The 26,670-nt window shown below is 45.3% G+C and overlaps 1 protein-coding gene and 1 non-coding gene across 2 annotated transcripts in view; one reads left to right on the forward strand and one right to left on the reverse strand.

Annotated features, from left to right (window-relative positions):
• Positions 1 to 155: 155 nt before the first annotated feature.
• Positions 156 to 26,670, reverse strand: part of LOC120059575 (SRSF protein kinase 3-like) — a 38,228-nt gene continuing 11,713 nt past the window's right edge. The window contains exons 2-7 of the mRNA XM_039008706.1: positions 4,842 to 4,929; positions 3,049 to 3,125; positions 2,501 to 2,608; positions 1,832 to 1,901; positions 1,629 to 1,721; positions 156 to 634 (exon numbers count right to left, since the gene is read on the reverse strand). Coding sequence (XP_038864634.1) covers positions 450 to 634; positions 1,629 to 1,721; positions 1,832 to 1,901; positions 2,501 to 2,608; positions 3,049 to 3,125; positions 4,842 to 4,929 — 621 coding nt within the window. The 3' untranslated portion in view covers positions 156 to 449. The remainder of the gene's footprint in view (positions 635 to 1,628; positions 1,722 to 1,831; positions 1,902 to 2,500; positions 2,609 to 3,048; positions 3,126 to 4,841; positions 4,930 to 26,670) is intronic.
• Positions 16,622 to 16,678, forward strand: LOC120059635. Its single transcript, XR_005478159.1, has one exon. It is a non-coding gene; the product is annotated as a U7 small nuclear RNA (small nuclear RNA).

Genomic DNA, 26,670 nt, shown 5'->3' on the forward strand with positions numbered 1-26,670 from the left:
ATGGACTTTATCGAACAAAACAAACATTTATTGTGGAACTGGGATTCCTGGGAGTGCATTCCCATGAAGATCATCAAAGGTAAGTGAATATTTATAACGCTATTTCTGAGTTTTGTGACACCTCTCCTTCTTTGGAAAATGGCTGTATGTTTTTTTGTGACTTTGCGCTGACCAAACATAATCGCAAGGTGTGCTTTCGCCGTAAAGCCTTTTTGAAATCAGACACTGTGGCTGGATTAACCAGGAGTTTATCAAATATTACTTTTCACAGAGAACATTGGCATGGGGCCTACTACGACTACGTATATCCTCCCCTAGTCTCAGCGACTGAGCACTATTCGGTTTGTTTCTGCAGGTCCACTAACATAACACATGTATCTCCTAACTTCTTATCAAGTTTGCTCCGGGGGTCCCCATGCGCTTGGCTATCAGGTCTCCAAGGCCAGGGCTCAGGAGCTAAGCCATGGGTGCAGGAGACACTGGGCAGCATTGGCCCTCCTCTCGGGCTGGAAGTCCAACATGCACAACAGGAAGTCAGAGAACAGAGAGGCCTCCTTCAGCAGGAAGTGGTATTTCTCCACCAGAACCTCATACAGACCCCAGTACCGCAGCACCCCGATACGATTCATTTCACCTGGGAGACCACGCAACAGAGAGGAGGGAGAAGAAAGAGAGACGGTAAAACAGAGAGGAGGGTGAGGAAAGAGAGAGGAGGTGAAACAGAGAGGAGGGAGAGGAAAGAGAGAGGAGGCAAAACAGGGAGGGGGAGGAAAGAGAGAGGAGGTGAAACAGAGAGGAAGGGGAGGAAAGAGAGAGGGTGAAACAGAGGAGGGTGGGGAAAGAGAGGAGGGAGAGGAAAGAGAGACGAAGGAAGAGGAAAGAGAGAGGAGGTGAAACAGAGAGGAGGGGGAGGAAAGAGAGAGGAGGTGAAACAGAGAGGAGAGAAGAGGTGAAACAGAGAGGAGGGAGAGGAAAGAGAGAGGGTGAAGGAGAGAGAAGGGAGAGGAAAGAGAGAGGGTGAAGGAGAGGAAAGAGAGAGGGTGAAACAGAGAGGAGGGAGAGGAAAGAGAGAGGAGGTGAAACAGAGAGAAGGGAGAGGAAAGAGAGAGGGTGAAACAGAGAGGAGGGAGAGGAAGGAGAGAAGAGTTGAAACAGAGAGGAGGGAGAGGAAAGAGAGAGGAGGGAGAGGAAAGAGAGAAGAGGTGAAACAGAGAGGTGGGAGAGGAAAGAGAGAGGAGGGAGAGGAAGGAGAGAAGAGGTGAAACAGAAGAGGGAGATGAAAGAGAGAAGAGGTGAAACAGAGAGGGGGATAGGAAAGAGAGAGGAGGGAGAGGGAAGGAGAGAAGAGGTGAAACAGAAGAGGGAGATGAAAGAGATAAGAGGTGAAACAGAGAGGGGGATAGGAAAGAGAGAGGGTGAAACAGAGCGGAGGGGGAGGAAAGAGAGAGGGTGAAACTGAGAGAGGAGGGGAAAGAGAGAGGTGAATAGAAGGAAGCTTTTTGACTCGGAGAGAAAAAGTATTTAATGTAATTTTGTCTTAAATTAAACACAGTAATTCGTCACATCAAAGAGTCCTTTCTCTAAGTTGGAATAATTTGACTGTTTTCAATGCAATGTCCTTCACTCACCTCTGCGATTGAAGTACTCCACTGAATATTTCCCAGACAAGGCTACTGCTGCTGGGATTTTGCCAAGGAGTTCAATTATATGAGCGATGTGGTCTGGAGGGAACAGAACCAAAATCCCACTGAATAAAACAACTAAGCAAAAGTCACAAAGTGGACACAATGTTGTCTCCATCGAATCCTGTGTCAATATTTTCCACGCCTACCTTCCTCTAAGGAAAAGGTCTTCCCAGCTTTGGGCTCAAACAACGAATCTCCAGTGACCAACTCAAACGCCTAGAGTAAAAAGAAGAGAAGCTGAATGGCCAGGAACTATTCTGCAGCGGCACCTACTTAGCTTAGTGCTAGTAGGACGGGTCAATTTGTCTTGATGACAAAGGGGGGAGGGGGGGGGGGGGGGGGGGGGGGGGTGAACTGGAAGAGTAACTAAACAGTTAAATGATCCAAGTGAATCAGGTACCAGAGAGATCATGGTTGTTCTTCAGTGAAGCTGCAAACATATGCAGACTATAAGTGTTGTTGGTGATGGTGGTTGTATGGGGGTTTTATGGTGGTAGTTTGGTGGTTGTATGGTGGTTGTATAGTGGTTGTATAGTGGTTGTATAGTGGTTGTATGGTGGTTGTATAGTGGTTGTATGGTGGTTGTATAGGGGTTTTATAGTGGTTGTTTGGTGGTTTTATGGTGGTTGTATAGTGGTTGTATGCTGGTTGTATGGTGGTTGTATGGTGGTTGTATAGTGGTTGTATGGTGGTTGTATAGTGGTTGTATGGTGGTTTTATGGTGGTTGTATAGTGGTTTTATGGTGGTTGTATGGTGGTTGTATGGTGGTTGTATGGTGGTTGTATGGTGGTTGCATGGACGTTGACTCTCTCACCAAGCAGGCTACACTCCAGATGTCTGCTGGTGGGCCGTAGTCAGAGCCCAGTAGAACCTCTAGTGAGCGGTACTGACAGGTCTGGATCTCCTCACAGAAATGTTTGTACTGGAATGTCACAAAGCAACGGCACAGAGTAAAATACAGTTCTGATCCCAGGGAAGTATTCCACACAAGTCCCTCTTATTTTGCAACCAACTACTGAGTATGGGTGGAGGTTCAGCAATGGCAACGGTTCATAAAGAAGTCGGAAACCAGTATGACGTCATTGTTTTAGCACTATCCACAGAGTTTTTAAACTATAGTGTGCAACATGGTTCAATGCGCCAGTAAATCAGCACAATCAGATCTTCAGTTTTTCAATGTGGCCTCGTCTTGGAGCTAAAACTGAAATCATGTATACTGTGCTAATGACGATTTAAAAAACAGAGTAATGGAGATCAATGTAAAATACGGCAAACTTAGCAAAATACATATTTGTGATAAATGCATGGGGGCCCTCAATTTTATGCACCTCCGCTATTGCTGACTGACTGATCAATACCCACCACCCAACAGGAGCTTCCCAGGTCAGCAATCTTTACTGTGACCTCCTTCAGACTGAAGGGAGTCACCAGGTCCTTCTCTGGATAGACAGTAAGAGATGAACAACATACAGTAGAGGGTTATGATCTGATTGAGACACTTCAACAGCATACTGGACACAGTCAACCTGAAGTGACAAACAGGCAGAATACACAATGCATCTACATCTAAAGGTGACATAGAAACAGAATACTAGACTTCAGTAAAGTGTCATGTGCAGTAAACAGATGTATCATCTGGTACGCTCAGTGATGACGTCACAGAGTTCTAGAACATCTGTAGCTGAACAGTCACATGACCTTACAGAGTTCTAAAGTATCTGTAGCTGAACAGTCACATGACCTTACAGAGTTCTAGAACATCTGTAGCTGAACAGTCACATGACCTTACAGAGTTCTAAAGTATCTGTAGCTGAACAGTCACATGACCTTACAGAGTTCTAGAACATCTGTAGCTGAACAGTCACATGACCTTACAGAGTTCTAAAGTATCTGTAGCTGAACAGTCACATGACCTTACAGAGATCTATAATATCTGTAGCTGAACAGTCACATGACCTTACAGAGTTCTAGAACATCTGTAGCTGAACAGTCACATGACCTTACAGAGATCTATAATATCTGTAGCTGAACAGTCATGACCTTACAGAGATCTATAATATCTGTAGCTGAACAGTCATGACCTTACAGAGATCTATAATATCTGGAGCTGAACAGTCATGACCTTACAGAGATCTATAATATCTGTAGCTGAACAGTTATATGACGTCACAGAGTTCTAGAATATCTGTAACTGAACAGTCACATGACCTTACAGCGTTCTGGAACATCTGTAGCTAAACAGTCATATGACCATACAGAGCCGCTTATATTGAATAAAGTCACCTTGTACGATGGAGATTTACAAGCGTATCAAAACGTCACGTCAGGGTAAACCTACTCGAAACACAGCCCTTATTTTAAGTGTTCCTAAAATCTCCTATGGGAAAAATGAATGGTGGAAAAACGATTGGAACCATTTCCCTGTTTGACCGCTAGGTTTTATGGGTATTATGACACCTCCACTGCGGGGTTCTATTATGTAGCTGAACAGTGAACACTACCTGCTCTACTCATCGACTTGGCATCTTTCCCAGGGAATGGAGGACATGCACTGCCCCCTGCTGTCTGTTTTGGGTTCTGCTCCTCCAAACAAAGCAGTATATTTTCAGGCTTGATGTCTGTGTGGATGATTTTACATTGAGTGTGCAGGTAGTCCAACGCCTGAAGAACCTACAGGGAGAGGGTGATGGCACTGTTAACCCAAAACAACTCCTGCATCAAACTAAAGACCCATCCAGAGAGTGTGGTGATTTCCATAATGACGTTTCTACTCATCTTCTATGAACTCTGTCACTCTCTGACCTGAGCAATGACCTGTTTGACCCAAGAAAGCGATAGTCCTGGGTTCCCAAAACAGACCTGCCAACAGCAGAGGTCTGGTCCTAACAGCTCCAGCACTAAGCATACATCTACACACAGGAGGTCAAGGAACCAAACACATCTGAACTCTGAACTTTGACTCCTCATTGTGAAACTGTCAGATTTTGCTACAGGTGTGTGTGTGTGTGTGTGTGTGTGTGTGTGTGTGTGTGTGTGTGTGTGTGTGTGTGTGTGTGTGTGTGTGTGTGTGTGTGTGTGTGTGTGTGTGTGTGTGTGTGTGTGTGTGTGCGTGTGTATGCGTGTGTTTGATGAATGTGCAGTCTAGGGAAGGATACGGACTCCGTTGACCCCAGCTATCTTAAACTCATCCAGCAGTTGGACTATTCTCCGGCTGTGGGGGTGACGAGCCGTGGGACCACTGGCCTGAGGGGGGAGAGGGGGGGGAGAGTTCAGACTCAGAGTCCGGACTATACTGACAAGAACTTGTTTAAATAGAAAGATAGAGATGGGTCTGTATGAGACAAGGGAGAAAAATAATGAACCTTGAAAACATGGGATGTCTGTGAATAAGTCTGGCAGAGAAAGATAAATAACATGAGGTGGACTAAGAGTAAAAATAGTTACTACTGTTTGCCCTAAAAAGCAATAAATAACCTAAGGTGAGAAATCAGAGAGAAGAAGAGACTCACACAACGTAGCAGAGTCAGTTCATCTTGCCCAGCCTGTGTGAATCCTTCTCCACTCTTCAAAACCTTCACGGCCACTCGCCTGCCCAACCTGTACACATACAGTTGACTTTTAATCACACTGCAGCTTTCACTATATGCCAAGAAGGGGAGATTTGAGTATATGCTGACACTGCAACATAGTGAATGTACCTGAGGTCCAAGCAAAGCCAAACAGTGGCGAAGTATCCCCAGCCCAACTTAGACACAACCTGGTATCTCCTGTTGAAGGTGTCTCCAATGTGAACAGGGTGGTACCCCCCTATTGAAACATGCAGGATGAGAACAATAGATGTTACACCTCCAACTGCTGTATTTACTGTCTGGTAACAGACTATTTCTATGCTGGAATGGAATGAATAGGACAGAAAGACATGTAAGGAGAAAGACAGAGTTAGTAGAGCGGTAAGTAGGTAGCCTAGCTCTTAAGAGCATTGGTCCAGTAACAGAGTTAGTATAGTGGTAGGTAGGTAGCCTAGCTCTTAAGAGCATTGGTCCAGTAACAGAGTTAGTATAGTGGTAGGTAGGTAGCCTAGCTCTTAAGAGCATTGGTCCAGTAACAGAGTTAGTAGAGCGGTAGGTAGGTAGCCTAGCTCTTAAGAGCATTGGTCCAGTAACAGAGTTAGTAGAGCGGTAGGTAGGTAGCCTAGCTCTTAAGAGCATTGGTCCAGTAACAGAGTTAGTAGAGCGGTAGGTAGGTAGCCTAGCTCTTAAGAGCATTGGTCCAGTAACAGAGTTAGTAGAGCGGTAGGTAGGTAGCCTAGCTCTTAAGAGCTTTGGTCCTGTAACAGAGTTAGTAGAGCGGTAGGTAGGTAGCCTAGCTCATAAGAGCATTGGGCCAGTAAACGAAAGGTAGCTGGTTTGAATCCCTGAGCCGACTAGGTGACAAATCTGTCTATGCCCTTGAGCAAAGCACTTAACCCAAATTGCTCCTGTAAGTCGCTCTGGAAAAGAGCGTCTGCTATATGACCAAAATGTAAATGTACAGCCATAACGGACCATGGCAGTATTCTCTGGGGTCCTCTCTGTCCAGTGACTCCTCTTGCTCCATCTGTTCCAAACGACTCAGCTTATCAAGTCCATTCGATGTCCCAGGTTTACTGCTGCAACACACACATGCCAATACACATAGTGTACAAACTTACTGTACACACAATACTGTACACATAATACAACCTGTCATAATATAATCTGTCAGCCTGTCTGATCCTACATAGAGGAGAGATGTGACCCCCCTGTCAGCCTGTCTGATCCTACACAGAACAGAGATGTGACCCCCCTATCAGCCTGTCTGATCCTACACAGAGGAGAGATGTGACCCCTCTGTCAGCCTGTCTGATCCTACACAGAGGAGAGATGTGACCCCCCTATCAGCCTGTCTGATCCTACACAGAACAGAGATGTGACCCCTCTGTCAGCCTGTCTGATCCTACATAGAGGAGAGATGTGACCCCCCTATCAGCCTGTCTGATCCTACACAGAGGAGAGATGTGACCCCTCTGTCAGCCTGTCTGATCCTACACAGAGGAGAGATGTGACCCCTCTGTCAGCCTGTCTGATCCTACACAGAACAGAGATGTGACCCCTCTGTCAGCCTGTCTGATCCTACACAGAGCAGAGATGTGACCCCTCTATCAATGTCTGGTTTCTGGGAGCAGACAGGAACACTTCCCTCACTGTTCACAGGGAGACACAGTCGGCAAGACTCGGGATTTGGACATTAAACTATAGTCTTCAGCCAGAGGAAAAATTCAACAGAATATGCTGTATCAGGTAAGTGTTCTATAAATAATTCAACAGGATATGCTGTATCAGGTAAGTGTTCTATAAATAATTCAACAGGATATGCTGTATCAGGTAAGTGTTCTATAAATAATTAAACAGGATATGCTGTATCAGGTAAGTGTTCTATAAATAATTCAACAGGATATGCTGTATCAGGTAAGTGTTCTATAAATAATTCAACAGGATATGCTGTATCAGGTAAGTGTTCTATAAATAATTCAACAGGATATGTTGTATCAGGTAAGTGTTCTATAAATAATTAAACAGGATATGCTGTATCAGGTAAGTGTTCTATACATAATTAAACAGGATACATTGTATCAGGTAAGTGTTCTATAAATAATTCAACAGGATATGCTGTATCAGGTAAGTGTTCTATAAATAATTAAACAGGATATGCTGTATCAGGTAAGTGTTCTATAAATAATTCAACAGAATATGCTGTATCAGGTAAGTGTTCTATAAATAATTCAACAGGATATGCTGTATCAGGTAAGTGTTCTATAAATAATTCAACAGGATATGCTGTATCAGGTAAGTGTTCTATAAATAATTCAACAGGATATGCTGTATCAGGTAAGTGTTCTATAAATAATTCAACAGGATATGCTGTATCAGGTAAGTGTTCTATAAATAATTCAACAGGATATGTTGTATCAGGTAAGTGTTCTATAAATAATTAAACAGGATACATTGTATCAGGTAAGTGTTCTATAAATAATTCAACAGGATACATTGTATCAGGTAAGTGTTCTATAAATAATTCAACAGGATACATTGTATCAGGTAAGTGTTCTATAAATAATTAAACAGGATATGTTGTATCAGGTAAGTGTTCTATAAATAATTCAACAGGATACATTGTATCAGGTAAGTGTTCTATAAATAATTCAACAGGATATGTTGTATCAGGTAAGTGTTCTATAAATAATTAAACAGGATATGCTGTATCAGGTAAGTGTTCTATAAATAATTAAACAGGATATGCTGTATCAGGTAAGTGTTCTATACATAATTAAACATGATACATTGTATCAGGTAAGTGTTCTATAAATAATTCAACAGGATATGTTGTATCTGTTAAGTGTTCTATAAATAATTCAACAGGATATGCTGTATCAGGTAAGTGTTCTATAAATAATTCAACAGGATATGCTGTATCAGGTAAGTGTTCTATAAATAATTCAACAGGATACATTGTATCAGGTAAGTGTTCTATAAATAATTCAACAGGATATGCTGTATCAGGTAAGTGTTCTATAAATAATTCAACAGGATATGTTGTATCAGGTAAGTGTTCTATAAATAATTCAACAGGATATGCTGTATCAGGTAAGTGTTCTATAAATAATTCAACAGGATATGCTGTATCAGGTAAGTGTTCTATAAATAATTAAACAGGATATGCTGTATCAGGTAAGTGTTCTATAAATAATTAAACAGGATATGCTGTATCATGGAAGTGTACTATAAAAATTCAACAGGATATGCTGTATCAGGTAAGTGTTCTATAAATAATTCAACAGGATATGCTGTATCAGGTAAGTGTTCTATACATAATTAAACAGGATACATTGTATCAGGTAAGTGTTCTATAAATAATTCAACAGGATATGCTGTATCAGGTAAGTGTTCTATAAATAATTCAACAGGATATGCTGTATCAGGTAAGTGTTCTATAAATAATTAAACAGGATATGCTGTATCAGGTAAGTGTTCTATAAATAATTCAACAGAATATGCTGTATCAGGTAAGTGTTCTATAAATAATTCAATAGGATATGCTGTATCAGGTAAGTGTTCTATAAATAATTCAACAGGATATGCTGTATCAGGTAAGTGTTCTATAAATAATTCAACAGGATATGCTGTATCAGGTAAGTGTTCTATAAATAATTCAACAGGATATGCTGTATCAGGTAAGTGTTCTATAAATAATTCAACAGGATATGTTGTATCAGGTAAGTGTTCTATAAATAATTAAACAGGATACATTGTATCAGGTAAGTGTTCTATAAATAATTCAACAGGATACATTGTATCAGGTAAGTGTTCTATAAATAATTCAACAGGATATGTTGTATCAGGTAAGTGTTCTATAAATAATTAAACAGGATACATTGTATCAGGTAAGTGTTCTATAAATAATTCAACAGGATACATTGTATCAGGTAAGTGTTCTATAAATAATTAAACAGGATATGTTGTATCAGGTAAGTGTTCTATAAATAATTCAACAGGATACATTGTATCAGGTAAGTGTTCTATAAATAATTCAACAGGATACGTTGTATCAGGTAAGTGTTCTATAAATAATTAAACAGGATATGCTGTATCAGGTAAGTGTTCTATAAATAATTAAACAGGATATGCTGTATCAGGTAAGTGTTCTATACATAATTAAACATGATACATTGTATCAGGTAAGTGTTCTATAAATAATTCAACAGGATATGTTGTATCTGGTAAGTGTTCTATAAATAATTCAACAGGATATGCTGTATCAGGTAAGTGTTCTATAAATAATTCAACAGGATATGTTGTATCTGGTAAGTGTTCTATAAATAATTCAACAGGATATGCTGTATCAGGTAAGTGTTCTATAAATAATTCAACAGGATATGCTGTATCAGGTAAGTGTTCTATAAATAATTCAACAGGATATGCTGTATCAGGTAAGTGTTCTATAAATAATTCAACAGGATATGTTGTATCAGGTAAGTGTTCTATAAATAATTCAACAGGATATGCTGTATCAGGTAAGTGTTCTATAAATAATTCAACAGGATACATTGTATCAGGTAAGTGTTCTATAAATAATTCAACAGGATATGCTGTATCAGGTAAGTGTTCTATAAATAATTCAACAGGATATGTTGTATCAGGTAAGTGTTCTATAAATAATTCAACAGGATATGCTGTATCAGGTAAGTGTTCTATAAATAATTCAACAGGATATGCTGTATCAGGTAAGTGTTCTATAAATAATTCAACAGGATATGCTGTATCAGGTAAGTGTTCTATAAATAATTCAACAGGATATGCTGTATCAGGTAAGTGTTCTATAAATAATTCAACAGGATATGCTGTATCAGGTAAGTGTTCTATAAATAATTCAACAGGATATGCTGTATCAGGTAAGTGTTCTATAAATAATTCAACAGGATATGCTGTATCAGGTAAGTGTTCTATAAATAATTCAACAGGATACATTGTATCAGGTAAGTGTTCTATAAATAATTAAACAGGATATGCTGTATCAGGTAAGTGTTCTATAAATAATTCAACAGGATATGCTGTATCAGGTAAGTGTTCTATAAATAATTCAACAGGATATGTTGTATCAGGTAAGTGTTCTATAAATAATTAAACAGGATATGCTGTATCAGGTAAGTGTTCTATAAATAATTCAACAGGATATGCTGTATCAGGTAAGTGTTCTATAAATAATTCAACAGGATATGCTGTATCAGGTAAGTGTTCTATAAATAATTCAACAGGATATGCTGTATCAGGTAAGTGTTCTATAAATAATTAAACAGGATATGCTGTATCAGGTAAGTGTTCTATAAATAATTAAACAGGATATGCTGTATCATGGAAGTGTACTATAAATAATTCAACAGGATATGCTGTATCAGGTAAGTGTTCTATAAATAATTCAACAGGATATGCTGTATCAGGTAAGTGTTCTATAAATAATTCAACAGGATATGTTGTATCAGGTAAGTGTTCTATAAATAATTCAACAGGATATGCTGTATCAGGTAAGTGTTCTACAAATAATTCAACAGGATATGCTGTATCAGGTAAGTGTACTACAGTGGAGGCTGCTGAGGGGAGGACGGCTCATAATAATGGCTGGAATGGAGTCAGTGGAATGGTATCTACCACGTGGTTTCTATGTGGTTGATACCATTCCATTGACTCCATTACAGCCATTATTATCTTGTCTTGTACAGATCTATCTATAAAAAACACAGCTTTTCTGAAACATTTATTTACAGTCAACTATCTTCTTCAGGACTGTCTCTCGGCATGTTTTAGCTCCAGTTTAGAGCGTTGATATTGGCCCAGGTCCTTGACACGGTGACAGACCCAGTGAAATAACGTCACCTCCACAGGCACTAAAATAATCCACATATTCTCAACGTGCGCCAGGCGAGCTAAACATGGACCTCCTGCCTCTTTGGCCATGGAAACAAACGTTATCATTTGGCTGACAGCCATTCTGCACTGTTTCGCTATGGTTTTAGTCATCAATCTAGCAGGAGGGCAATATTTTATTAATGTAGTAGAGTTTCTTGACTAAAACCCCCAAAAATGTATCATATTACTCCAGTACAAGCCTGGGTTCCTGTTAAAGCTAGGGCTGATTTCAAAGCTTTACTACTAACCTACAAAGCGTTACATGGACTTTCTCCTACCTATCTCTCCGATTTGGTCCTGCCGTATATACCTAAACGTACGCTACGGTCACAAGACGCAGGCCTCCTTATTGTCCCTACAGCAAACAGCTGGAGGCAGCGCTTTTTCCTATAGAGCTCTATTTTTATGGAATGGTCTGCCTATCCATGTGAGAGACGCAGACTTGGGCTTGACCTTTAAGTCTTTACTGAAGGTCGGTCCTATGATTGAGTGTAGTCTGGCAAAGGGGTGCGAAGGTGAACGGCAAGGCACTGGAGTGACGAACCACCCTTGCTGTCTCTGCCTGGCCGGCTCCCCTCTCTCCACTGGGATTCTCTGCCTCTGACCCTATTACGGGGGCTTACTGGTGCTCTTCCATGCCGTCCCTAGGAGGGGTGCGTCACTTGAGTGGGTTGAGTCACTGACGTGATCTTCCTATCTGATTTTGCGCCCCCTCAGGCTCATGCGGTGGAGGAGATTTTCGTGGGCTATACTCAGCTATACTCAGGGCAGTAAGTTGGTGGTCTATTGATATCCCTCAAGTGGTGTGGGGGCTGTACTTTGGCAAAGTGGGTGGGGTTATATCCTACCTGGTTGGCCCTGCCCGGTTGGCCCTGTCCAGGGGTATTGACGGACGGGGCCACAGTTACCCCGACCCCCTCTGTCTCAGCCTCCAGTATTTATTCTGCAATAGTCTATGTGCCAGGGGGCTAGGGTCAGTCTGTCCGATCTGGTGAAATTCTCCTGTCTTATTTGGTGTCCTGTGTGAACTTAAGTATGCTCCCTCTAATTCTCCATCTCTCTCTCTCTCTTTCACTCCCTCTGAGGACCTGAGCTCAAGGACCGTGCCTCAGGACTACCTGGCCTGATGACTCCTGGATGTCCCCATCCCCAGTCCACCTGGTCGTGCTGCTGATCCAGATTCTGCTGTTCTGCCTGCGGCTATGGAACCCTGACCTGTACACCGGATGTGCTACCTTGTCCCGGACCTGCTGTTTTCGACCCTCTCTCTCTATCTTTCTCCCTCCCTCCCTCTCTCTCACTCTCTCTCTATCGCACCTGCTGTCTCGACCTCTGAATGCTCGGCTATGAAAAGCCAACTGACATTTACTCCTGAGGTGCTGACCTGTTGCACCCTCTACAAACACTGTCATAATTATTTGACCCTGCTGGTCATCTAACATTTGAACATCTTGAAGAATTATCTGGCCTTAATGGCCATGTACTATTATAATCTCCACCCGGCACAGCAAGAAGAGGACTGGCCACCCCTCAGAGATTGATTCCTCTCTAGGTTTCTTCCTAGATTCCTTCCTTTCTAGGGATTTTTCCCCAACCACCGTGTTTCTACTGTACATCTGCATTGCTTGCTGTTTGGGATTTTAGGCTGGGTTTCTGTATAAGCACTTTGTGACATCTGTTGATGTAAAAAGGGCATTATAAATACATTTGATTAAATTTGACCCCCCAGAAAGCTTTCACCTGGAATTATTTACGTCTAAGAAAAAAACATTTTTCAACCCATATGATCTAGTACACAAGTATAATAAAACATTTACAAATATGATGATATGATAAAAAAAAAGTTACAAATTGTGCATGAATAAGCCTAGTGATAGTCAAAATCTGTTACATTGTGAACATCGAAATCAACATTTGGGCCATTTAAACAGTGTGCATCCCTCCTATAAACAAGGGAAGAAGGGCTACAGTATGTAAAGTGCTGGGTTTTGTCATTCTGGGCATATGCAATGTGTCGGCAAATGTTTGACTTCCACACAAATGTGCTTCATTACTTAATTTAGGTTTAATTAAGTGTGTAGGTCGCATTTTTCATAGCAGAGCTATATCGCCTACTCGAAACAAATTCAGCGATTGCTTTGTCATGTCTGTGCTGTGAAGTGGTCGAGCTGGATAAATGTTGTTCTAAGGACCACCCATTTGACGTGGTGTTGCAGTGAAGTGATGTAACTGGATGTAATGATGCATCCAACCACCAGAGGGAGGCAAATACACGTTTATTTGACAGAAGACGTTTACATGGTTCTAGGAAGGTCTGGATGGCTGTCTTCTGACTTATAAAATGGTGGGAAATCACTCAAATAATGAATGTAAACATATACAGTTGAAGTCGGAAGTTTACATACAATTAGGTTGGAGTCATTAAAACTAGTTTTTCAACCACTCCACAAATTTCTTGTTAACAAACTATAGTTTTGGCAAGTCGGTGAGGACATCTACTTTGTGCATGACACAAGTAATTTTTCCAACAATTGTTTACAGACAGATTATTTCACTTATAATTCACTGTATCACAATTCCAGTGGGTCAGAAGTTTACATACACTAAGTTGACTGTGCCTTTAAACAGCTTGGAAAATTACAGAAAATGACATCATGTCTTTAGAAGCTTCTGATAGGCTAATTGACATAATTTGAGTCAATTGGAGGTGTACCTGTGGATGTATTTCAAGGCCTACCTTCAAACTCAGTGCCTCTTTGCTTGACATCATGGGAAAATCAAAAGAAATCAGACAAGACATCAGAAAAAAATGTGTAGACCTCCACAAGTCTGATTCATCCTTGGGAGCAATTTCCAAATGCCTGAAGGTACCAAGTTCATCTGTACAAACAATAGTACACAAGTATAAACACCATGGGACCACGCAGCTGTCATACTGCTCAGGAAGGTGACGCATTTTGTCTCCTGGAGATGAACGTACTTTGGTGCGAAAAGTGCAAATCAATCCCAGAACAACAGCAAAGGACCATGTGAAGATGCTGGAGGAAACAGGTACAAAAGTATCTATATCCACAGTAAAATGAGTCCTATATCGACATAACCTGAAAGACTGCTCAGCAAGGAAGAAGCCACTGCTCCAAAACCGCCATAAAAAAAGCCAGACTACGGTTTGCAACTGCACATGGGGACAAAGATCATACTTTTTGGAGAAATGTCCTCTGGTCTGATGAAACAAAAATAGAACTGTTTGGCCATAATGACCATCGTTATGTTTGGAGGAAAAAGGGGGAGGCTTGCAAGCCGATGAACACCATCCCAACCGTGAAGCACGGGGGTGGCAGCATCATGTTGTGGGGGTGCTCTGCTGCAGGAGGGACTGGTGCACTTCACAATATAGATGGCTTCATGAGGCAGGAAAATGATGTGGATATATTGAAGAAACATCTCAAGACATCAGTCAGGAAGTTAAAGCTTGGTCGCAAATGGGTCTTCCAAATGGACAATGACCCCAAGCATACTTCCAAAGTTGTGGCGAAATGGCTTAAGGACAACAAAGTCAAGGTATTGGAGTGGCCATCACAAAGCCTTGACCTCAATTCTTCAGAAAATGTGTGGGCAGAACTGAAAAAGTGTGCGTGAGCAAGGAGGCCTACAAACCTGACTCAGTTACACCAGCTCTGTCAGGAGGAATGGGCCAAAATTCACCCAACTTATTGTGGGAAGCTTGTGGAAGTCTACCCGAGATGTTTTACCCAAGTTAAACAATTTATAGGCAATGTAAACTTCTGACCGACTGGGAATTTGATGAAAGAAATAAAAGTTGAAATAAATCATTCTCTCTGCTATTATTCTGACATTTGACATTCTTAAAATAAAGTGGTGATCCTAACTGACCTAAGACAGGGAATCTTTACCAGGATTAAATGTCAGGAATTGTGAAAAACTGAGTTTAAATTTATTTGGTTAAGGTGTATGTACATTTCTGACTTCAACTGTACATAAATAATTATAGTGCCCGATTTTGGGGACTGTCAGTTTAAGTTTAAAAATATAATTTGGTTTCTGTTTACTGAGGCAGGCTCAACCACAGGGATAAATCTCAATGCTGCATTAAAAAAAATAGTCTAATACAGGAGGTTTTCTGTGACAAAAACTTTATATACATGTGAGTATCAATCACAATCCAGTGTGGTGAATAGGTAACAGGCTCAATCCATTATGAGGACACTGCATCAGAGAGATGCACCTTTGAACAAGTAATCATCTGTGTACAGAATGTCCCTCTACAATCTGTAGTCTATGGATCATAACAAGTGTAATCCAAATTGACTGTTATGAAATGAGCATGTGTAAAGTGTTGAGAATAAATTATACTTACGGTTTCTGGGCCGCCTGTACAGAAGTCCGATCTGAGCACATGACTGAATAGGACACAGACTATAGACAGCAGAACTCTGACTGACTGTGACCAGTTAGCTGTGTTTAGGTATGAGGAGCCGGCTTGGTCTAAACATGGAAATCCCCAACCTCTCTCTCTCTCTCTCTCTCTCTCTCTCTCTCTCTCTCTCTCTCTCTCTCTCTCTCTCTCTCTCTCTCTCTCTCTCTCTCTCTCTCTCTCTCTCTCTCTCTCTCTCTCTCTCTCTCTCTCTCTCTCTCTCTCTCTCTCTCTCTCTCTCTCTCTCTCTCTCTCTCTCTCTCTCTCTCTCTCTCTCTCTCTCTCTCTCTCTCTCTACTGTGTAGAGGGTTTCTGTACAGCACTTTGAGATATTAGCTGATGTAAGAAGGGCTTTATAAATAAATTTGATTTGATTTGTAGTATATCTCTCCACACCCATATGGAAAAATACTGCAGACTACTATAGAATACTACAGTACTTCCTATATAATGCTATAGTAATCTGTAGTATACTGTAGAATACTATGCTACACACTGTAGTATCCCTCGATCATGTGTAGTACTTACTATAGAATATTGTAAATACTACAGTAATGTCCGCAAAAACATTACAGTCCACAAACCCAACACTTTTTTAAACTATAGTAAATACTACAGTATTTAATTTGCATATACCCTGCCCATTTCCCTCCCCCATAAAGCAATCTGTGCCACCAATAAGTGAGAAACCTAAATGCCAAGTATAGACCATACTGTGTTTCTACAGGTTATAGAAAAGAGCTGAAGCTCTGAACTATCTGTTCAGAACCCAGTCCTACCTACAGGTTGTAGAAAAGAGCTGAAGCTCTGAACTATCTGTTCAGAACCCAGTCCTACCTACAGGTTATAGAAAAGAGCTGAAGCTCTGAACTATCTGTTCAGAACCCAGTCCTACCTACAGGTTATAGAAAAGAGCTGAAGCTCTGAACTATCTGTTCAGAACCCAGTCCTACCTACAGGTTATAGAAAAGAGCTGAAGCTCTGAACTATCTGTTCAGAACCCAGTCCTACCTACAGGTTGTAGAAAACGTGCTCTTTTAGTATTTCTCCAGTAGGTTTCCTGAAGGAGAAAGCCACCACTTCTATGTCAAATATAACAAAACCAAAACACTACAGTAAATACTACAGTAATGTCCTCAAAAACACTACAGCAAATACTATGGTATAGTACAGTCTGCAAAACACTACAGTAAATATTACAGTATAGTACAATCCACAAAACACTACATGAATTACTATAGTGTACTGTATATACTATAGTTTTATTTGCCTACAGTATTTATACTATAGTTAACTGTAAACACTACAGTGAATACTACAGTAAAGTCTGCAAAAACACTACAGTGAAAACTATAGTATTTATACCGTAGTATACTATAGTATTCTTTTCTTGTGGGCAGCAGTGAGAGGGTAGATGTGAGAGGATATGACAGCTGTGTGGGGCTGCTTTGGAGTTAAATTGCAGTCCAACAGACCGTGATCTCACAGGCAAGCCAAGGTATATCAACACAAGGAAGCACCAGCGTATTGCACAGGACACTGACAATTCCATGAACAGTTTATGCTTGTCAACGCGGTAAATTGGCTGTACACTACAGTAGATTTGTCCTATAGTGCAGTCATCAAGATATGTATATAATGATACAGGCCTAATATAGCTAGCCTATCTCTGATTTGATGTAATTATGCACTGTAAAAGTAGATATAGTTCTACGATGTACGGGCTATATAAAGACAAGTGAACTTGTGTCAGAGGTCACTTGTGTGGCAGTTGTTGGATATGGTGGAAAGTCAAGTCAGTGGGAAGTGATAGTCTACACTTCTTAAACTTTCATCAGTATGTTTCTACACCAGCCGTGGAGTTGGAGAGAGGGTAAAAATATCCCCAGTCTGTGTCCAGAGGACAACAGGGTGAGGTCTCAGGCTCGGCTCTGCTCTCTGTGGTTAATACACGGCTGTTAACACTCTGCTCTAACACGCCACCCGATGACACTTCAGAAACCACGAGGCGCACGTCGGTAAGCTGAGAGAGAGGTGATGGAGGCCACAGTTCCAGATTGGGGTCACTAGTCTGCACGACGGATGGACGTGACTCTGTTCAAAGGGTCGCAGGTGACCTTACTGGGACATTTCTGTCTCCTTCTGCTGTATGCCAAGATCAGAACAGGGCAACAGGCATAGGGTGAGATAAACTTAAAAATACTACAATAGGCCTAGCCAAAACATTAGAAGCACAGGTGAGATAATTAATAGACGGAGGGCTTCTTAAAAAAGATGCAGAGAGCAATGACTGACAACTGCATCCATGTAAAAAATGATTGAAGAAAAGGCATTGTCAATATAATCTCTGTGGTCATAACATAGGCTCTACTACACACGTCTGGTACCCTCCTCTCCCAAACACGTCTAATACCCTCCTCTCCCAAACACACGTCTGGTACCCTGCTCTCCCAAACACACGTCTGGTACCCTCCTCTCCCAAACACGTCTAATACCCTCCTCTCCCAAACACACGTCTGGTACCCTCCTCTCCCAAACACACGTCTTATACCCTCCTCTCCCACACACACGTCTGGTACCCTCCTCTCCCACACACGTCTGGTACCCTCCTCTCCCAAACACACGTCTGATACCCTCCTCTCCCACACACGTCTGGTACCCTCCTCTCCCACACACGTCTGGTACCCTCCTCTCCCCCACACATCTGTTACCCTCCTCTCCCACACACGTCTGATACCCTCCTCTCCCACACACGTCTGGTACCCTCCTCTCCCACACACGTCTGGTACCCTCCTCTCCCACACACGTCTGGTACCCTCCTCTCCCAAACACACGTCTGGTACCCTCCTCTTTCACACACGTCTGGTACCCTCCTCTCCCACACACGTCTGGTACTCTCCTCTCCCAAACACACGTCTGATACCCTCCTCTCCCAAACACACGTCTGGTACCCTCCTCTCCCACATACGTCTAATACCCTCCTCTCCCAAACACACACGTCTAATACCCTCCTCTCCCACACACGTCTGATACCCTCCTCTCCCACACACGTCTAATATTCTCCTCTCCCACACACACGTCTGATACCCTCCTCTCCCATACATACGTCTGGTACCCTCCTCTCTCCCACACGTCTGGTACCCTCCTCTCCCAAACACACGTCTGATACCCTCCTCTCCCCCACACGTCTGGTACCCTCCTCTCCCATACATACGTCTGGTACCCTCCTCTCTCCCACACGTCTGGTTCCCTCCTCTCCCCCACACGTCTGATACCTTCCTCTCCCACATGTCTATTACCCTCCTCTCCCACACACGTCTGATACCCTCCTCTCCCATACACATGTCTGATACCCTCCTCTCCCATACATACATCTGGTACCCTCCTCTCTCCCACACGTCTGATACCCTCCTCTCCCACACACGTCTGATACCTTCAACTCCCACACGTCTGATACCCTCCTCTCCCACACATGTCTGATACCCTCCTCTCCCACGCACGTCTGATACCCTCCTCTCCCCCACACGTCTGGTACCCTCCTCTCCCATACATACGTCTGGTACCCTCCTCTCTCCCACACGTCTGGTTCCCTCCTCTCCCCCACACGTCTGATACCTTACTCTCCCACATGTCTATTACCCTCCTCTCCCACACACATCTGATACCCTCCTCTCCCATACACATGTCTGATACCCTCCTCTCCCATACATACGTCTGATACCCTCCTCTCTCCCACACGTCTGATACCCTCCTCTCCCACACACGTCTGATACCTTCAACTCCCACACGTCTGATACCCTCCTCTCCCACACATGTCTGGTACCCTCCTCTCCCAAACACACGTCTGGTACCCTCCTCTCCCACACACGTCTGATACCCTCCTCTCCCACACACGTCTGGTACCCTCCTCTCCCACACACGTCTGGTACCCTCCTCTCCCACACACGTCTGGTACCCTCCTCTCCCACACACGTCTGGTACCCTCCTCTCCCACACACGTCTGGTACTCTCCTCTCCCAAACACACGTCTGATACCCTCCTCTCCCAAACACACGTCTGGTACCCTCCTCTCCCACATACGTCTAATACCCTCCTCTCCCAAACACACACGTCTAATACCCTCCTCTCCCACACACGTCTGATACCCTCCTCTCCCACACACGTCTAATATTCTCCTCTCCCACACACACGTCTGATACCCTCCTCTCCCATACATACGTCTGGTACCCTCCTCTCTCCCACACGTCTGGTACCCTCCTCTCCCAAACACACGTCTGATACCCTCCTCTCCCCCACACGTCTGGTACCCTCCTCTCTCCCACACGTCTGGTTCCCTCCTCTCCCCCACACGTCTGATACCTTCCTCTCCCACATGTCTATTACCCTCCTCTCCCACACACGTCTGATACCCTCCTCTCCCATACACATGTCTGATACCCTCCTCTCCCATACATACATCTGGTACCCTCCTCTCTCCCACACGTCTGATACCCTCCTCTCCCACACACGTCTGATACCTTCAACTCCCACACGTCTGATACCCTCCTCTCCCACACATGTCTGATACCCTCCTCTCCCACGCACGTCTGATACCCTCCTCTCCCCCACACGTCTGGTACCCTCCTCTCCCATACATACGTCTGGTACCCTCCTCTCTCCCACACGTCTGGTTCCCTCCTCTCCCCCACACGTCTGATACCTTACTCTCCCACATGTCTATTACCCTCCTCTCCCACACACATCTGATACCCTCCTCTCCCATACACATGTCTGATACCCTCCTCTCCCATACATACGTCTGATACCCTCCTCTCTCCCACACGTCTGATACCCTCCTCTCCCACACACGTCTGATACCTTCAACTCCCACACGTCTGATACCCTCCTCTCCCACACATGTCTGGTACCCTCCTCTCCCAAACACGTCTAATACCCTCCTCTCCCAAACACACGTCTGGTACCCTCCTCTCCCAAACACACGTCTGGTACCCTCCTCTCCCAAACACACGTCTTATACCCTCCTCTCCCACACACACGTCTGGTACCCTCCTCTCCCACACACGTCTGGTACCCTCCTCTCCCACACACGTCTGGTACCCTCCTCTCCCACACACGTCTGGTACACTCCTCTCCCACACACGTCTGGTACCCTCCTCTCCCACACACGTCTGGTACCCTCCTCTCCCACACACGTCTGGTACCCTCCTCTCCCAAACACACGTCTGATACCCTCCTCTCCCACACACGTCTGGTACCCTCCTCTCCCACACACGTCTGGTACCCTCCTCTCCCACACACGTCTGATACCCTCCTCTCCCACACACGTCTGGTACACTCCTCTCCCACACACGTCTGGTACCCTCCTCTCCCACACACGTCTGGTACCCTCCTCTCCCAAACACACGTCTGGTACCCTCCTCTCCCACACACGTCTGATACCCTCCTCTCCCACACACGTCTGGTACCCTCCTCTCCCACACACGTCTGGTACCCTCCTCTCCCACACACGTCTGGTACCCTCCTCTCCCACACACGTCTGGTACCCTCCTCTCCCACACACGTCTGGTACTCTCCTCTACCAAACACACGTCTGATACCCTCCTCTCCCAAACACACGTCTGGTACCCTCCTCTCCCACACACGTCTAATACCCTCCTCTCCCAAACACACACGTCTAATACCCTCCTCTCCCACACACGTCTGATACCCTCCTCTCCCACACACGTCTAATACCCTCCTCTCCCACACACACGTCTGATACCCTCCTCTCCCATACATACGTCTGGTACCCTCCTCTCTCCCACACGTCTGGTACCCTCCTCTCCCAAACACACGTCTGATACCCTCCTCTCCCCCACACGTCTGGTACCCTCCTCTCCCATACATACGTCTGGTACCCTCCTCTCTCCCACACGTCTGGTTCCCTCCTCTCCCCCACACGTCTGATACCTTCCTCTCCCACATGTCTATTACCCTCCTCTCCCACACACGTCTGATACCCTCCTCTCCCATACACATGTCTGATACCCTCCTCTCCCATACATACATCTGGTACCCTCCTCTCTCCCACACGTCTGATACCCTCCTCTCCCACACACGTCTGATACCTTCAACTCCCACACGTCTGATACCCTCCTCTCCCACACATGTCTGATACCCTCCTCTCCCACGCACGTCTGATACCCTCCTCTCCCCCACACGTCTGGTACCCTCCTCTCCCATACATACGTCTGGTACCCTCCTCTCTCCCACACGTCTGGTTCCCTCCTCTCCCCCACACGTCTGATACCTTCCTCTCCCACATGTCTATTACCCTCCTCTCCCACACACATCTGATACCCTCCTCTCCCATACACATGTCTGATACCCTCCTCTCCCATACATACGTCTGATACCCTCCTCTCTCCCACACGTCTGATACCCTCCTCTCCCACACACGTCTGATACCTTCAACTCCCACACGTCTGATACCCTCCTCTCCCACACATGTCTGGTACCCTCCTCTCCCAAACACGTCTAATACCCTCCTCTCCCAAACACACGTCTGGTACCCTCCTCTCCCACACACGTCTGGTACCCTCCTCTCCCAAACACACGTCTGATACCCTCCTCTCCCACACACGTCTGGTACCCTCCTCTCCCACACACGTCTGGTACCCTCCTCTCCCCCACACATCTGGTACCCTCCTCTCCCACACACGTCTGATACCCTCCTCTCCCACACACGTCTGGTACCCTCCTCTCCCACACACGTCTGGTACCCTCCCCTCCCACACACGTCTGGTACCCTCCTCTCCCAAACACACGTCTGGTACCCTCCTCTCCCACACACGTCTGATACCCTCCTCTCCCACACACGTCTGATACCCTCCTCTCCCACACACGTCTGGTACCCTCCTCTCCCACACACGTCTGGTACCCTCCTCTCCCACACACGTCTGGTACCCTCCTCTCCCACACACGTCTGGTACCCTCCTCTCCCAAACACACGTCTGATACCCTCCTCTCCCAAACACACGTCTGGTACCCTCCTCTCCCACACACGTCTAATACCCTCCTCTCCCAAACACACACGTCTAATACCCTCCTCTCCCACACACGTCTGATACCCTCCTCTCCCACACACGTCTAATACCCTCCTCTCCCACACACACGTCTGATAACCTCCTCTCCCATACATACGTCTCGTACCCTCCTCTCTCCCACATGTCTGGTACCCTCCTCTCCCAAACACACGTCTGATACCCTCCTCTCCCCCACACGTCTGGTACCCTCCTCTCCCATACATACGTCTGGTACCCTCCTCTCTCCCACACGTCTGGTTCCCTCCTCTCCCCCACACGTCTGATACCTTCCTCTCCCACATGTATATTACCCTCCTCTCCCACACACGTCTGATACCCTCCTCTCCCATACACATGTCTGATACCCTCCTCTCCCATACATACGTCTGGTACCCTCCTCTCTCCCACACGTCTGATACCCTCCTCTCCCACACACGTCTGATACCTTCAACTCCCACACGTCTGATACCCTCCTCTCCCACACATGTCTGATACCCTCCTCTCCCACGCACGTCTGATACCCTCCTCTCCCACACACGTCTGGTATCCTCTTCTCCCACACACGTCTGATACCCTCCTCTCCCACACACGTCTGATACCCTCCTCTCCCACACACACATCTGTTACCCTCCTCTTCCATACATACGTCTGATACCCTCCTCTCCCCCACACGTCTGATACCTTCAACTCCCAAACGTCTGATACCCTCCTCTCCCACACGTCTGATGCCCTGCACTACCACACACACATATGGTACACTCCTCTCCCCCACACGTCTGGTACCCTCCTCTCCCCCACACGTCTGATACCTTCAACTCCCACATGTCTGATACCCTCCTCTCCCACACACGTCTGATACCCTCCTCTCCCACACATGTCTGATACCCTCCTCTCCCACGCACGTCTGATACCCTCCTCTCCCACACACGTCTGGTACCCTCCTCTCCCACACACGTCTGATACCCTCCTCTCCCACACACACATCTGTTACCCTCCTCTTCCATACATACGTCTGATACCCTCCTCTCCCACACACGTCTGGTACCTCTCCTCTCCCACACATGTCTGATACCCTCCTCTCCCACACGTCTGATGCCCTGCACTACCACACACACGTATGGTACACTCCTCTCCCCCACACGTCTGGTACCCTCCTCTCCCCCACACGTCTGATACCTTCAACTCCCACACGTCTGATACCCTCCTCTCCCACACATGTCTGATACCCTCCTCTCCCACGCACGTCTGATACCCTCCTCTCCCACACACGTCTGGTACCCTCCTCTCCCACACACGTCTGGTACCCTCCTCTCCCACACACGTCTGATACCCTCCTCTCCCACACACGTCTGATACCCTCCTCTCCCCCACACGTCTGGTACCCTCCTCTCCCATACATACGTCTGGTACCCTCCTCTCTCCCACGCGTCTGGTTCCCTCCTCTCCCCCACACGTCTGATACCTTCCTCTCCCACATGTATATTACCCTCCTCTCCCACACACGTCTGATACCCTCCTCTCCCATACACATGTCTGATACCCTCCTCTCCCATACATACGTCTGGTACCCTCCTCTCTCCCACACGTCTGATACCCTCCTCTCCCACACACGTCTGATACCTTCAACTCCCACACGTCTGATACCCTCTTCTCCCACACATGTCTGATACCCTCCTCTCCCACGCACGTCTGATACACTCCTCTCCCACACACGTCTGGTACCCTCTTCTCCCACACACGTCTGATACCCTCCTCTCCCACACACGTCTGATACCCTCCTCTCCCACACACGTCTGATACCCTCCTCTCCCACACACACATCTGTTACCCTCCTCTTCCATACATACGTCTGATACCCTCCTCTCCCCCACACGTCTGATACCTTCAACTCCCAAACGTCTGATACCCTCCTCTCCCACACGTCTGATGCCCTGCACTACCACACACACATATGGTACACTCCTCTCCCCCACACGTCTGGTACCCTCCTCTCCCCCACACGTCTGATACCTTCAACTCCCACATGTCTGATACCCTCCTCTCCCACACACGTCTGATACCCTCCTCTCCCACACATGTCTGATACCCTCCTCTCCCACGCACGTCTGATACCCTCCTCTCCCACACACGTCTGGTACCCTCCTCTCCCACACACGTCTGATACCCTCCTCTCCCACACACGTCTGATACCCTCCTCTCCCACACACACATCTGTTACCCTCCTCTTCCATACATACGTCTGATACCCTCCTCTCCCACACACGTCTGGTACCTCTCCTCTCCCACACATGTCTGATACCCTCCTCTCCCACACGTCTGATGCCCTGCACTACCACACACACGTATGGTACACTCCTCTCCCCCACACGTCTGGTAACCTCCTCTCCCCCACACGTCTGATACCTTCAACTCCCACACGTCTGATACCCTCCTCTCCCACACATGTCTGATACCCTCCTCTCCCACGCACGTCTGATACCCTCCTCTCCCACACACGTCTGGTACCCTCCTCTCCCACACACGTCTGATACCCTCCTCTCCCACACACGTCTGATACCCTCCTCTCCCACACACACATCTGTTACCCTCCTCTTCCATACATACGTCTGATACCCTCCTCTCCCCCACACGTCTGATACCTTCAACTCCCAAACGTCTGATACCCTCCTCTCCCACACGTCTGATGCCCTGCACTACCACACACACGTATGGTACACTCCTCTCCCCCACACGTCTGGTACCCTCCTCTCCCCCACACGTCTGATACCTTCAACTCCCACACGTCTGATACCCTCCTCTCCCACACAGGTCTGATACCCTCCTCTCCCACACACGTCTGTTACCCTCCTCTCCCACATACAAGTCTGATACCCTCCTCTCCTAAGTCCCGACCCGAAAGACTGAAACCAAATTATTTAAATACCCTCTGTGTCAGGAAACCTGCGCTAGTTGAATATACTACCCCCATATATAAACATGTGGATTCAGGTAGGTAGGCCTATGTTATCCCCACTTTCCTTTAACATTATCATGTTGTCACAAAATGACTCAATACCTGGATGTGTGCCTGAATGATACCAGTCAGGGAAAATGACTCAATACATGGATGTGTGCCTGAATGATAACAGTTATGGAAAACGACTCAATACATGGATGTGTGCCTGAATGATAACAGTCAGGGAAAATGACTCAATACATGGATGTGTGCCTGAATGATAACAGTCAGGGAAAAACGCCTCAATACATGGATGTGTGCCTGAATGATAACAGTCAGGGAAAAACGACTCAATACATGGATCTGTGCCTGAATGATAACAGTCAGGAAAAACGACTCAATACATGGATGTGTGCCTGAATGATAACAGTCAGGGAAAATGACTCAATACATGGATGTGTGCCTGAATGATAACAGTCAGGGAAAAACGACTCAATACATGGATCTGTGCCTGAATGATAACAGTCAGGGAAAAACGACTCAATACATGGATGTGTGCCTGAATGATAACAGTCAGGGAAAAACGACTCAATACATGGATGTGTGCCTGAATGATAACAGTTATAGTCAATGACTCAATTCACGGATGTGTGCCTGAATGATAACAGTCAGGGAAAATGACTCAATACATGGATGTGTGCCTGAATGATAACAGTTATAGTCAACGACTCAATTCACAGATGTGTGCCTGAATGATAACAGTCAGGGAAAACAACTCAATACATGAATGTGTTCCTGAATGATAACAGTTATGGAAAATGACTCAATACATGAATGTGTTCCTGAATGATAACAGTTATGGAAAATGACTCAATACATTGATGTGTTCCTGAATGATAACAGTCAGGGAAAACGACTCAATTCACAGATGTGTGCCTGAATGATAACTGTCAGGGAAAACAACTCAATACATGGATGTGTGCCTGAATGATAACAGTTATGGTAAACGACTCAATACATGGATGTGTGCCTGAATGATAACAGTCAGGGAAAATGACTCAATACATGGAT

The sequence above is a fragment of the Salvelinus namaycush genome, chromosome 14 (genome assembly GCF_016432855.1).
Source record: "Salvelinus namaycush isolate Seneca chromosome 14, SaNama_1.0, whole genome shotgun sequence".
Classification (NCBI taxonomy): Eukaryota; Metazoa; Chordata; class Actinopteri; order Salmoniformes; family Salmonidae; genus Salvelinus; species Salvelinus namaycush.